We start from the raw sequence: 13218 nt of genomic DNA, 5'->3' as shown, positions 1-13218 counted from the left end.
AAGCCTCGCTCCGCTGTTTCCACTAGAGCTGCGCTGAGCAAGGAAAGGTAAATGAAGTGTTTCTATTGGTTTATGGCAAATACATCTCTTGCTACGCATCCTCACAATTCTCTGGTGGAAACGCAGCCTAAATATCGGCAACACATTTTTAAAAACCGGTCACCGTTAGACATTTAGATATATGCAGGTCATATCGATCCCTATCTCTAACTTCACTTACATGACAAAATAGGTCAAACACAAAACACAGGACGTCCCACAGGAGAGAAAACTGTACAGTTCGGACGAACACACAAGTTTTATCTCCTGTGGGCAGAGTTAAGAGCTTGTGGGCATGTAGGTAATGATTTTATCATAATTATCCAAAATTATGGAGTACCTTTTCATGGAGATAAGGGTAAAATAAGAAAATTAACCTTTATAGCCCTTAACGTTTGAGTATGTCTACAAGAAAGGCGCGAACACAGTTTTGTGTTTGATCCAAATAGCTTTGTAATATGTTTAAAGTGTAGGACATCGTTTTTGCTCGCAGAACACGCTAGTTAGGTCATAAGATGACGCCATGCATCGTATACCTAAATATTTACAGTTCAGATCGTGAGTATAAATCGTATTCTAACGTTTGCAACAGAAAACATCCAAACGCGCTCGAAATAGAATGGCAATAAATAAATCGTTGCAGCTTTGCAGCTTGCCGCGTGCGAATTTATATTATCTAGACGAAATTAAATAAAGTTGCACCATTCTAAAACGCGTTTATGCTTACGTAAAATCTTAAACAAAGAAATAGAGTTAGATTGGGATAACTCAGCGATTTTATATCCTACCCTCTTAGAGCAGAGTGCTTAAATACTTATATAAAACAAAGTTCCTGCTGAGACTTTTTATTCGAGGTTTTTAAGCGATAACGTAAATGAATAGCACATAAGGCACTACAACGAATGAATTTACAAATAAGCGCTTTATCAATTACTGGCCACCTTATACTAAAAGGGATTCTGTTTAATAATCACACAATCTAACGAACGATCAGAACGATAGTTATTTAGTTTACTTGAATTGTGTAAAGAAATTATAATTCTTATTTTACCCATTTTAGTATAAGGTGGCCAGTAATTGGAGGGTGGCCAGTACTAGATGATTTACCCTATTATTTTATTTATTTATATAGTCGACCTGCTATTTAATGCCCTTTACTACTTTATTTAATGCCCTTCTAGCTAAACTTACGGTAAGTTTACTTATTATTATCAATAAGTTAACGTTATGTCTACTTATTATACCGTAGGACTTTAACTCAAAAGCTCCAGCCTTCAGTCAACCTCTGGCGGCAAAAGAGGTCGGACGCTCGCCTCGCTGGCTTTCCCTCCAAAACAACTTTTCGATCGGAAAAGGATATAACATTCGATTTTGTATCCTATGATGAATACTAAAGAGTTGACCACATTAGAATAACTAATAATAAGTTATTAGTGAAGCGTTTATATATAAGTGAATTTTCAGTGATGTAGGTTTATGGTTGGGATATAATAAATGCCTGGTAAGCTAAGTTTTGTCTGCCATGTTGCATGCATTACAAAAAAAATATTTTATTTTTTTCCAGTGCATATTTAAATAATATATAATACACAAACCCTCCAACTCACCAAACAAGAATAAAAAGGCCTCTTCCAAAAAATAAAGAATACCTAATAGTCGTAGAAAAGAAACCACAAGTAAAATCTCACAAAAAATAATCATTGACACTCGTTCAACACACGGAGTAAGTACCTACAATTAAGTATGTTTGGTAAATTTTACGTGAAAGATATTTATAAGATTGAAAGCGCTTGTATTACTAAGTAACTTCAACAAATGTCTTATTCTTATTCTACCTATCTTATACTTTTTTAAAGCTATCTTGTAGTAATAATGTATTTCAAAAAAAATATGGAACTATTCTATATCTTGCCACAAACACAAGAAAGATATTTTCTCGCTTACCTTATTATAAAAAAAAAAAAAAATATTATGGTACACGATGCTGTTAATTTATTTAGAGAAAAATTATTAGATTACATTTTTTGCCGGTTCACTGTAAATATAATAAACATAATACTTTTTTGCAAGCAACAGGTGGATATGGAAAAAGGTAAGAGTCCAAGAAAATGTACATAAGCAAAGCTTTGTGCATAGGTATCTTAAATACGAATTGCTTTACATTTTTTCCTTCGTATTTAATGTGGCGTAGGTCCATGCGGCGTTAAAAAAACAGTTGCCAAAAATCAGCAAACTTGACGATTTTCTCTAGGAATTTCAACGATTCGTTCCTAATACCCTACTCATAGCGTTGTGTTCCTGCGGGTGAGTAAGGTTTCCAGAGCTCAACGAGGGGAGGGAGGGTTGTTAGGGTCGGTAACGCGCATGTAACTCCTGTGGAATTGCAGGCGTACACATAGGCTACGGAGACTGCTTACCATCATGCGGGCTGTGTCCTTGTTTGCCACCGACGTAGTATAAAAATAATAATAATAAATAATAATAATTCGCACTTTTGTAATTATTTATGTACAAAAGCTAAAAGTATGAAAAAAACTCCTAACAATGCGCAATTTTATTTTTGAGGGATTAATTTTTTCTTACCGATTACTTTTTTTATTTTTTATACAACAGATTAAAATTCAAAAACATGATATCCGCGGTCTCGAGCACGCACATCTATCTCGCTCACGCTTACGCTCAGTGGGAGTGAGAGAAAAACACGAACGAATGAGTAAATAATAAATACATTGTAAGCATATTTTAAAACAGTGACCTTTATTTTCAGCAGATATAGATTCTTCTGACTTGAAAATTACTACCCATAAATCCTTTGTAAACACGGCTCCCACTCAATATGAAGCTATTATATAGGTAATACTGTCAAAACGGGTCGACATTTTCTATATAATCTCATTCAAATGGAAGGACCCGGGCACGTCCTTAAACTACGTCTAAAAGAAAGGTATGGGCAATGTGAATGTCATTTCGCTTTGTGTGGTAGGGCACAGCCAGTGGATGTCATTCCAGATCTAGAGCAGAGCCCAACTGGGGAAGTACCTCCACCTTACAGAAAACCGCAGTCAAATAACACTAGACCCTAATAGTCAGAGTTCCTGTCGGTGAGTAAGGTTGCCTGAGAGCTCAACGAGGGTCGAACCCGCCGTCGTCGTCGGTCAAACCCGCCCCGGGTTTAGGGTCGGCAACGCGCATGTAACTCCTCTGGAGTTGCAGGCGTACATAGGCTACGGAGACTGCTTACCACCAGGCGGGCCGTATGCTTGTTTGCCACCGACGTAGTATAAAATAATAATAATAATCTCAAAGCTACCAAATCTCGTGTCAGAAGCGATTAGCGTCACACACGCTGCAGCAGATGTCCCAGATGTAAGAAAGAAAGAAAGAAAGCTGCCCATAGTGTCCATGTCCATTACTTGTTTTGGGATATTATTGGCCGGTATGACTTTAAATAGTTATCATTCAAAATCATTGTTTAAAATGCCACTACTAATAGTACCTACACTAGTCTATAACAGACTTGTAGAGGTCAAATCATTAACTATAATTTCGCAGATCACAAACTAGAACTAATGTGACAGTCCTTATCAAAAGGGACCTTATGGCGGTCGGCGCTTACGCCATTATTAGCGGCGCGTCAATAGTAATGCTATGATGTGGACTGTCATGAATAGTCCAAGATCCCAGAGCCGCCAGACCTTACTTATTTTCTCATGAATAAAATGTGTGGCATAATTCCCTGAGTATCTATATAAAAATCAAAAGTGAGAATATAAGTAAAGTTACAATATTATTATGACAGTTTTAAAGCGTCTGGTAATAATTATCGCCGGCGGAAATGGTCTGGCAATAGTGGCAATGTTGATTATCAATTTTTAACAATGTTTTATAAAACATACATAAAAATCAGCCAGAGAAAAGTTAGTAATTAACCTTTAGCACCTTGTACCGGACAAATAGCCGTCGGGCCAATATAGTAAGTATGCAGACAATTAAATGTACATACTAAAGTGTTAGTATGTACATTTAATTATGAATTAAATTTATTATATTATGAATAAAATGTATGGGATAATATAGTGATATTATCCCATACATTTTATTCATGAGAAAATAAGTAAGGTCTGGCGGCTCTGGGATCTTGCTCTATAATGAATGACGTCCAATGAGGGTGCATGAACTGACACGTATTAGAAATTGAGCACAAAGTCCTGCATGCAATGTGTCCAATATCGAAGTAACCTCAATCTGCCACTCTGCGAAAACGCAATTACTTGAAGACAACGGACATAAGCGCAGTATCTTAATAGACGGGGTGCAATCGTTAAGTGTCTCCAGGCGATTATTCCGCAAACATAAAAAATATCAAATAACGTTTAATTAATATCGAAAGTACTCTACCCAATGTGTAAAATTAAATAAATAACATTTCTTGTAATGAAATTTGAAATATGCAAAGTTTAAGTTTAAACTATGAAGAGGACCCGTCGATGTATTACGTAACAAGGACGTCATGTCGAGCAACTTTAAACAAAAAAAAATGTAATTACGGCTTTATAACTACTTTTACTAAAAATACTTTTTTATAAAAAATGTAACAATTTATCATATATATCTTACTGTAGATAAATTAAACCACTTAACGAACACCGTACTTGGATATCTCTGTTTTTTTTTTAAATAAAGTCATTGGGTAACGGACTTTCCATGGCTGTTGAAAGTGTTCTGATATCCGCTATATTTACTAAAAAATCGAATGAAAATACTTTAACGATTACACCCTGTACTTTTACATCCCTTTTTATCCGTGTATTTTCATTTGCATAACGAATATGACGTGTAATAAGGGTCAATAATGAAAAGAACGTTTCCATTGAATATCCACAGTTATATGTAAATATATAAATGAACCACTCAAATAACTAACAAGCTACGATTATACGATATAGGTATATTTCATTTTTTTTAAATAATATATTAATAATATCATTTTACCCATATTATATTTATATTTCATGGAAATACATACTAAAATAAAAACTAAACTTAATCACTAAACCTAGAAGTATCAGTGCCCCTAGTGTAAATTTAGTCGATAGCGAAACGTGACGTACGCGTTTGCGTTAAGTCTCATTTTGTATGGGTTTTTGAACAGCGCGCCAAGCGGGACGTTTTGGAAAGTCAAAAATCTCATACAAAATGACACTTAACGCAAACGCGTACGTAACGTTTCGCTGTCGAAAATATTTACACTAGGGGTACTGAACTTAAACATAAATATAAACTAAATATGTATAAAATAACTACCTACCTACTACCACAGGGCTGCCCCGATGCCCATCACGCTCGCTGCGGTGCTGCGTTGGATTGCAATGGATAGTCTTTGCATCAGAAAAAACCCGGAGTGGGGGTCAAGGCCTCTTTCTAGCAGGCGACGACCCAGATCCCGGAGGAAGGACTTAGCCTCAGCGCACCAGCATCTTTAATATAATATCATTAATAATATATGTAGAAATGAAAAAGGCGTTATAAACTCTAGTTACCTACTCATTTAGTTTAGATTCATGATGAGATTGATGATTTGATAAAATAATAAATCGTAAGGATAGTAAACAAATAATAACACCTACCTACGTATTCAATGATATAATTACGTATACTTATCGTATGCATTAGTAAATGGCATTAACGAATCCTAAAAGACAGAAATATGCAGGCAGCCAAGTAAAGCCGTTTGCGAACATGAAATTCTAATGGAAAACCCACGTCAAAGTCAGCCGGTGTGAAAATGAATTGGCATACCCGTGTTAATGGGAGAATAATGTGAGCGAGTCCTTATGCACCTGTGCTTCTTTTATTTTATATGTTATGTATACAGGTGGGAAAAAATGAAATTCAAAGATCTTTTTAACTATTCGCTTGTCTAAATATATTCTTTTGTACCAAATATTCGATGTTATGGATATTTTGTGCGACAGACGAGTAAGACCTAATGTTTAAAAAATGAATTAAGTTTTGTTTCTTTAAAAATGCTTACTTTAAGTAAAATGAGATAACTTTAGGTTTTAAGTAAGTCACTTTCCTTCCAGGGCCCATTAATTTTTTCTACACTGTATATCCCTGATTAATGTAGAACAAACAATTTTCATGCATCCGCTTTGCAATCGTTTTGCTAAATAATAGGCAATACTGAAAGTTCTTAGAAACGGCCACTTAAAGATCATGTAACAGAAAAGGCGTATAGGCTATGAAAATATAGGCCGTTATATTTGTTTAGATGTATACGTCGTTCGGTCGGCATTTTTATTTCAGGACTGCTGGAAATTTGAAAATTGTTTGTAGAGCTTAATTCCAATTTAGACCCCGAGAAATTTTTCTGACATATTTTTTATGGTTGCGAGACCTGGCCTGTCCTCGGAAGACATGTCCAGCAGCTTCACGTCACCGAAATGAAGATGTTGCGATGGATGTGTGGCGTTACGCGATTAGATCGCATACGTAACGAACACATTCGTGGCAGCCTTGGAATTCGTGACGTAGCGGATAAGCTGCAGGAAAGTCGCCTCCGATGGTATGGCCATATAAGCCGCAGACCAATAGACTACGTCGGAAATAGATGCCTCAACCTCACTGTCCAAGGCCCTAGATCACGCGGCCGCGGTAGGCCTAAGAAGCGCTGGCTGGAGGTCATGAGAGCGGACATGGTGGAGAGCAATCTCACATCTGAGGATGCCGAAGATCGGGCAAAGTGGAGAAGATTAAGTAGGAGAGCGGACCCTGGCGCTAGGCCGGGAAAACGCTAGGTTGAAGAAGAAGAAGAAGATTTTTTTACAATTTTCACACTTCAAAAAATTACATGACAGTTGTGCGGTTTAAAAAAATCAGATTCTGAAGTCCCTCAGTATTCCTATTATACTAGTAAAAAACTTGCATGAATATTTATGCGAATAAAAACTTTAATCTCGATGCGTACCTAGTGAATTTCATAATTACCATAAAAAAACACTAATGACTCAAAATCGCCATACAAAAAGGGCTTTGGCAGAATGAGCCGTGTGCGTTTCAGGGTTATCCTATCGTAATGAAAATTTGTACGCGTGATTATTGATCACGCGTATGCATTACAACAAAGAAAGACGACCCAATCACTACAGTTTTCTCTATTATCAAAAAACTTTTAGTTTGTCCCTCGTAATATATATATATATATATATGTAACTAGATTACAAAAGTTTGGATTTTGAAAATCCTACTAATAGGTAAATAATTTTATGTGAAACTTAATGTATTGTTAGTTACTAGCATACTAACTCCTGCCCGCGACTTCGTTTGCGTGGGTAGAATGATGATTAATATAAACTAGTCTACTTTCTAGGGCCTCCAACTATCTTCATACCAAAATTTCATCTCAGCAGTTTAAGTGCGAAGGGGTAACAGACAGGGAGACAGAGCTTTCTCATTTATAATAATAGTAGGCATCATTTACATGGTAAACTTATTTAAATACGCAATTGAAAAAGCGTAGAACCCTACAAATTTAACTAGCTATAATGGCCAAAAAGCATAAAATGAATAAATTGTAAAACATAAGGCGGTAATTTCATTAAAAACGCACCCGTGAACATCAGTTACTCCGCCTAATTCTGTGTACCTACTTACTACAGGGTGACCTTAACCATTGGACAAACCCTGAAATCCCACAAAGGGTTACTTCTCAGGAATGCTCTGACGTTAATATTTTTTAAATTAGAACAAAAGATAAAAAAAATAACGAACAAAAGTTATTTGCAATAATCGACAACAAAAAGAAACAGACTGTGTTAATCTTTGGCATTGTTTTTGACAATTTGTTCGAAACATTTAATAATGATGAAATTTTTAAAAGTCAGAAGCTTTAGTAGTGTCATAAATAAAAAAGATAATCAAAAAGGTCGAAGAAGGTTCCATACTATTCTTTTAGGATATTACCTTAGGAGCTACTAACTCATACAGGCTGCTCCAACGTAAAAAATGGTAATTTGTTAATTTCTTCGAAACCGCTACACCGGTTGTTAAGATACTTTGTACACTGGTTCGAAATACCTTAATGCATATGTACATTTCGGCTTTGTCCAATGGCTAGGGACACACTGTATAAAGTGGAGTTCAATAGAAATTACAAATAATATAAACTAATATAGAGTATGTTCGGAAAGAGAAGAGTCGTGGAATATATTAGGCCCCATACATCCCACGACTAGTAGCAGTAGGTTAAGACAAACCAAGATAAGTTGGCAGCAATTTTGATAGCCCAGACGGTGCACGAGTTATTTTAAACGTCAAGCTTCTATGAAATTATTACATTTACTTGACAATTGCACCAGCATCTGGGCTATCAAAATCGATGCCAACTTATCTTGGTCCTTTCTCTAAATATTGTGTAAAATTTAAAAATCAATGTTTTACATATCGTTGGCTGAGAATACGTTTGTGACATATTATGTCCATTTTTGAGCAAAATCGTTTTATTAGTGATTGCTATAATAATAATATGCTATAATTGACATATTTTTTATGCCATATCCGCATTTTACCGCTATGTGCACGACTGTCACGCAACCTAGCGTCCGCAAGTCTAGGGGAAAACGTCAATTCACTACATCTTATAAAACTACTCCAAAACTAAAAACTACTGAACGGATTTTCATACGACTTTCATCTATCAATAGAGTGATTCTTGAGGAAAGCTTAGGTATATAACTTTAAAAAAGGTTTTGTGTAAATTGGTTGAAATATAACGATGTTGTCGGAAAAAATCACGCTGGTTAGGAACTTTAATCGAAAACGCTGCCTAATCCTGAGCTATAACAACACAATGTATGGTGGGATTGTTTCTCCTTCATAGGTATACAAAAAAGTTCGGGATGTTAAATATCTATCTTTTAAAGATAACTTACTATACCCATTCTTAACTTCTAGAAAAGATCACGTAATATGTGGCATTAACAAAGCTATTTATATGGATACATTATTAACTTTTATCAAATTATAGTTATATTAAACATTTCATACAGATTACAATGGTCCCTTACACCATACAATTTAAATGAATATTTCAGGAGAAAACGTAAATTGAAAATTCATTTCAAGCCATATAACTTGTACGAAATATTAAAGACGCTATCCGCAGTTAGTTCTAATTTTTACCACCTTATGCGCTGGGATCACTTTACTTACCCCCACCATGCACTTTGCACGGTCCCAATTTGACAGAAAATCATCACAAAAATGGTGACATATCCAAAACTTTGTGTCATGACATACATTGTACGTTTAACATTTGTGGCGTATGGTATGGTACAAACGTAGTCCCACCCGACGAATTTCCCTTGATCAAATATCAATGACTGCGTTTGATCTTGATTTTGCGCCTATGTGCTTTCACTCATGTGTTCCTACATTGTAGTCATGCCATGTGAAACGTAGTTAGACACCTACTTATCGAAACTCTATTACAAATGAAAAAACATACTTTGGCAACAAATAGATTAGAATAACTAGGTGCACATCTTTCTGATACATATTATTTGTTGGTATTTCCACCCACCAGCTGTAACTCTATGTATATTTAGTAGGTTATTATAATGCTCTGAAACACGAAAGAGAGGAATATTAAGAATCTAATTACTTGCCCATTTTCTGCCTAATCGAACATAGCGGGAAAACAGAAATGTCTGTTTACTCGTACGTATAACGTACCTACACAACCGATCCTTCAGAACAACCAACCCAACCACATCCGACAACCGATCCTTTATCTGGGTGCCCCCGCCAAGACGAGCAAAGCGAAGCGCAAGGGCCTTACAAAACGAAGTGAAATCACATCAAAAACATTTTCTTATAAAATGTTGCTAAGACGAAACCATAAGACTCGCACTTTAAAAAAGTAATCAGATCTTTTGTAGAGCCAAAAGCTTCTAAATCTACAAGCCCTAACTTCAACGGCCTTGTCGAACGAAAACAAAACGGCCAAGCCACATATTTTTACTGAGGTGTAGAGTTTTGTAAGGCTTGTAGACTTAGGAACTTGGCTCTACAAAAGATCTGATAACTTTTTGACAGAGTTTATGAGTCTTATGGTTTCGTCTTGGCAAAATTTTACATGAAAATGTTTTTTATGGGATAAAATTCACTGGAACCATCCTATATCCCGCTCCCTTACCGAAATACCATTGACCTAGCAGAGCAATTCGCTGTTAATTTCATTTCACCTTGAGCTCTTTTAATCTTACCTTTTCATTAAACGTCCTTTATTTCAGGAAATTGCTTTAGATTCTTTGAATTCCGTGGGAAAATCTGGATAGCCATACAGTATCTAGATGAGTATTGAGAAGTGATGCTCAATAAATATGCTGTAAAATGTTGCGCCAGGGGAAATTTCATTATTATGTGCCCGTGTTCATGCAGCAACGCCGCGCCTGAGACTTCGAAACTTCGATTTCTTCCTAGCGCTGTATGCCGGAAATTTCATCATATATACCAGTAATACGTTTCCTTTTTGAGATGAAACCGCCCGCAGAATTGATTCCTTTTCATCAGCTCACAAAGTTAGGTTCAAAAGTTTTTCGTGGTGAGTTTGTAATTCGACCTATTCCTTAAGATTGCTCTCACAAAAAAGTCGAAATAATGTAAAATTGAAAATAATGTAAAATTCCTCGTTGAAATTCAGGACTTTACGCTTATTATTAGAAACAATAAGTACTTGTTCCAGTAAAAGCGTCTTCTTATCTTTAGGAATACAGGTTTAAATATTAGAAAAGTGACTTATTAAATTAGTAATGATTTTTTTTCCGATGGTCGTTGAAAAAGGTTTGGTATTCTAAATCATGGCCAACTTTTCTTTAGGAGCTCGCAAGATTTTTTAAACGCGGCATGCGTTAATTAATCCCGCCTTCTGACAGTTTTCATTTCTGAATACGCGACGCGCCTTTTTGCAACGTTTAATAATAATTTGGTTATGTATGTGTCATGTTTTACTTAATTGTAATTTAAGCCTTTCTTAAATAAGTTCATTCACATATAAGTTTTGACGACCGGTCTGGCCTCGTGGGTAGTGACCCTGCCTATGAAGCCGATGGTCCCGGGTTCAAATCCTGGTAAGGGCATTTATTCGTGTGGTGAGCATGGATATTTATTTTGTTCCTGAGTCATGGGTGTTTTCTATGTATTTAAGTATTTATAAATATTTATATATTATTATTAATATATTAATATTTATTTATATATTATTTATAAATATTTATATTAATTAATATTTATATATTATTTTAGTTGCAGGCGTACATAGGCTACGGAGACTGCTTACCATCAGGCGGGCCGTAAGCTTGTTTGCCACCGACGTAGTATTAAAAAAAATTGTTGTCTTAGTACCCTAAACACAAGCCTTATTGAGCTTACTGTGGGACTTAGTCAATTTGTGTAATAATGTCTCATATATTTACTTATTCATTAATTATTATTAATAAGTGATCCGAGTATAAGGCGCGAGTAACCGCATACGGAGCTTGCGCTAGAATACGAGTAACCCCCTTTTTAGGGTTCCGTAGTCAAATGGCAAAAAACGGAACCCTTATAGATTCGTCATATCCGTCTGTCTGTCCGATTATGTCAAAGCCACTTTTTTCCGAATCTATAAGAGCTATACTGTTCAAACTTAGTAAGTGGATGTATACTATGAACCGCATTAAGATGTTCACACAAAAATAGAAAAAAATAACAATAAATTTTGGGGGTTCCCCATACTTGGAACTGAAACTCAAAAAATCTCTTTTCATCAAACCCATACGTGTGGGGTATCTATGGATAGGTCTTCAAAAATGATATTGAGGTTTCTAATATCATTCTTTTCTAAAATGAATAGTTTGCGCGAGAGACACTTCCAAAGTGGTAAAATGTGTGTCCCCCCCCCCCCCCCCCGTAACTTCTAAAATAACAGAATGAAAAAACTAAAAAATATATATGATATACATTGTCATGCAAACTTCCACCGAAAATTGGTTTGAACGAGATCTAGTAAGTAGTTTTTTTTTAATACGTCATAAAATTTAAAAAAAAAATTTTTTTCATCAAACCCATACGTGTGGGGTATCTATGGATAGGTCTTCAAAAATGATATTTAGGTTTCTAATATATTTTTTTTCTAAACTGAATAGTTTGCGCGAGAGACACTTACAAAGTGAAAAAATGTGTGCCCCCCCCCTGTAACTTCTAAAATAACAGAATGAAAAATCTAAAAAAAATATATGATATACATTACCATGCAAACTTCCACCGAAAATTGGTTTGAATGAGATCTAGTGAGTAGTTTTTTTTTAATACGTCATAAAATTAAAAAAAAAAAATGTTTTCATCAAACCCATACGTGTGGGATATCTATGGATAGGTCTTCAAAAATGATATTTAGGTTCCTAATATCATTTTTTTCTAAACTGAATAGTTTGCGCGAGAGACACTTCCAAAGTGGTAAAATGTGTGTCCAAAGTGGTAAAATGTTGAACAAGATCTAGCAAGTAGATTTTTTTAAATACTTACGTCTTAAATGGTACGGACCCTTCATGCGCGAGTCCGACTCGCACTTGGCCGATTTTTATAAACCGAACAATGAAAATGTTATTGACTGTTTGACTTTCATTAAGCGATATCTTATCTACGGGGAGTATGTGCATGTTTGTATAATAACCAAAATAGTTATCATTTTCTTTGATACGTTACCTTACCGAGAACAGAAGCGCGATTCAAACTTTCTAGGGAAAATGTTCACGTTTCAGAGAAACGTTTCATAACCTGGATAACGGTTTCAGCATGTAGAAATCTCACTGTTGACAAATGGCATCTATAACCGTTTCATAACAAGAAATTTCAATCTGATTAGGCCGCCCAGCCAGCGTGTACATTTGTGTTTTGAGCGTCTGGTCCAAAAATTGTGTAGATGCCTTTTTCCTGGGTTAATTCTACCTCTATATGGCGTTTCCACCTTGTGGCATAACATTCGCACGGTGAAGTGTGTAACTTTTAATACTTTCTGTGAAGCATTTTAAACGACATACATACAGTAAATGAATACTTAGGTAAAGTTGTAATAATTTAATTCTCAGATGTGAGTTGTAATCACGTTATAACTTCTAAAACTCCTATTAAACTCCT

The 13218-nt window shown here is 35.5% G+C and overlaps 1 protein-coding gene across 1 annotated transcript in view; it reads left to right on the top strand.

Moving 5' to 3' along the window:
* Window positions 1–1336: 1336 nt before the first annotated feature.
* Window positions 1337–13218, top strand: part of LOC133516361 (uncharacterized) — a 29196-nt gene continuing 17314 nt past the window's right edge. The window contains exon 1 of the mRNA XM_061849269.1: window positions 1337–1540. Within this exon, the coding sequence (XP_061705253.1) occupies window positions 1534–1540 (7 nt within the window). The 5' untranslated portion in view covers window positions 1337–1533. The remainder of the gene's footprint in view (window positions 1541–13218) is intronic.

Source organism: Cydia pomonella, chromosome 3 (genome assembly GCF_033807575.1).
Source record: "Cydia pomonella isolate Wapato2018A chromosome 3, ilCydPomo1, whole genome shotgun sequence".
Classification (NCBI taxonomy): domain Eukaryota; kingdom Metazoa; phylum Arthropoda; class Insecta; order Lepidoptera; family Tortricidae; genus Cydia; species Cydia pomonella.
Note: the sequence above shows the minus strand (reverse complement) of the source record. Positions and strands in the feature narration are given on the sequence as shown.